The sequence below is a fragment of the Myotis brandtii genome, unplaced genomic scaffold (genome assembly GCF_000412655.1).
Source record: "Myotis brandtii unplaced genomic scaffold, ASM41265v1 scaffold215, whole genome shotgun sequence".
Taxonomy (NCBI): domain Eukaryota; kingdom Metazoa; phylum Chordata; class Mammalia; order Chiroptera; family Vespertilionidae; genus Myotis; species Myotis brandtii.
In genome coordinates this window covers 1856973-1858263 of record NW_005358043.1, presented here as the reverse complement: position 1 = coordinate 1858263, position 1291 = coordinate 1856973, and the positions used below count along the sequence as shown (strand labels likewise).

At 51.2% G+C, this 1291-nt stretch overlaps 1 protein-coding gene across 1 annotated transcript in view; it reads left to right on the top strand.

Annotated features, from left to right (window-relative positions):
- Nucleotides 1-7: 7 nt before the first annotated feature.
- Nucleotides 8-1291, top strand: part of KIAA1217 (KIAA1217 ortholog) — a 309140-nt gene continuing 307856 nt past the window's right edge. Inside the window, exon 1 of the mRNA XM_014539382.1 lies at nucleotides 8-278. Coding sequence (XP_014394868.1) covers nucleotides 209-278 — 70 coding nt within the window. The 5' untranslated portion in view covers nucleotides 8-208. The remainder of the gene's footprint in view (nucleotides 279-1291) is intronic.

Sequence of the window (1291 nt, the reverse complement as noted above, 5' to 3'; positions counted from 1 at the left end):
CCGGAGCCGCGGGGAGGCCCGGCGCAGGAATGCACTTTTCTCCAGCCCGAGAGACTTTGCACGGGAGTGGAGAATAGTTTGGGGTGGGGTTTCGCACCGTCTCCTCCCCCACACCCCCGGATCCCCTTCCAGGCGCTGTTGGAGAGCTTTCAGACCTGCGCTGGGAAGTTTAAAGAGCAGAGGGGAGTTGGTGCTGTAGGCAGGGACAATGGAAGAAAATGAAAGCCAGAAATGTGAGCCGTGCCTTCCTTACCCAGCAGACAGCAGACACACGCGGGGTAAGTCACAGACTCATTCAAAGATGGAGTTACGGTTACGCGCGTCCCTCGCCGCTGGCTGCGTTTTATAAGTGGAGACAGGGCTCAGGGCAAAGAAAAGGAGTTATTTCCTGGGGCGGTGCGTTTTCAGAATTGAGCGGAGAGCTGTGATTTCTTGGGTTTTTTTTACTTTATCTCCGGCAGGATTTTCGCAAGTGGCGTGGTGATGTCCCTCTTGGAGCACAGTCAGCAGGCAGTGGCTGCTGTATCTCTAGGCAATGACAAATGTGTCGCTAAAAGCAGCTTTTCCTACTCCCCGCTCCAGCGCGGGAGAAAGCAGTTGTTTCTCTGGAGCCCTCCCTGGGGCGGCAGCATTCCCATTCATTGGTTGGGGGATTTCACGAGGCAAATGCATGGTGGATGCAAGTTTTGTAGTGTCTGCGAGTTAAATCCCAGAGTTTGGGGATGTTTCATTTTACAGATCAGAACAGCCGGGGAGCCGTGTACATCTGGATGATAGGTGGGACTCTGAGTCTTCTGTGTGTTTTAATTCAAAAGTTGAGAGTTGTTAGACAATGTTGGTGAGTTTTCTTTGGGCAGTTTCCCTTTAATTGTTTTTATAATAGACTTGTCTTTTCCGTAGGGAATTTCCAGAAACTTATGTTGTTCCAAAAAAAATTCACAGAGGGGCTGGGTAGAGAAAAGTCTTATCTGCTCTCCAGAGCCTGCCGCCAGAACCTATCCTGCAGCACCATGCAGACAGCTGTTCATAAACCACCCCTACCCACCCACCCCAGGCTCATCTGGGCCCAGTTAGCAACTCAAAGTCTTGCTTTCGGGACTGCAACGCTGTGTGGGAGTAGGGATTGTGCACAGGGGAAAAGGTGTGTGTGTGTTTTAAGACTGAAGGGAAGTAACAAATGACTCATCCGCACTGAAAATGCAAAAGTCAGCCAGACAGAAGAAAATGCAATTACAAGTGGTAGAGCTTCCCCTCCTTCTCCCTCTCTCACCCCCCAACCCCCCACCACTTC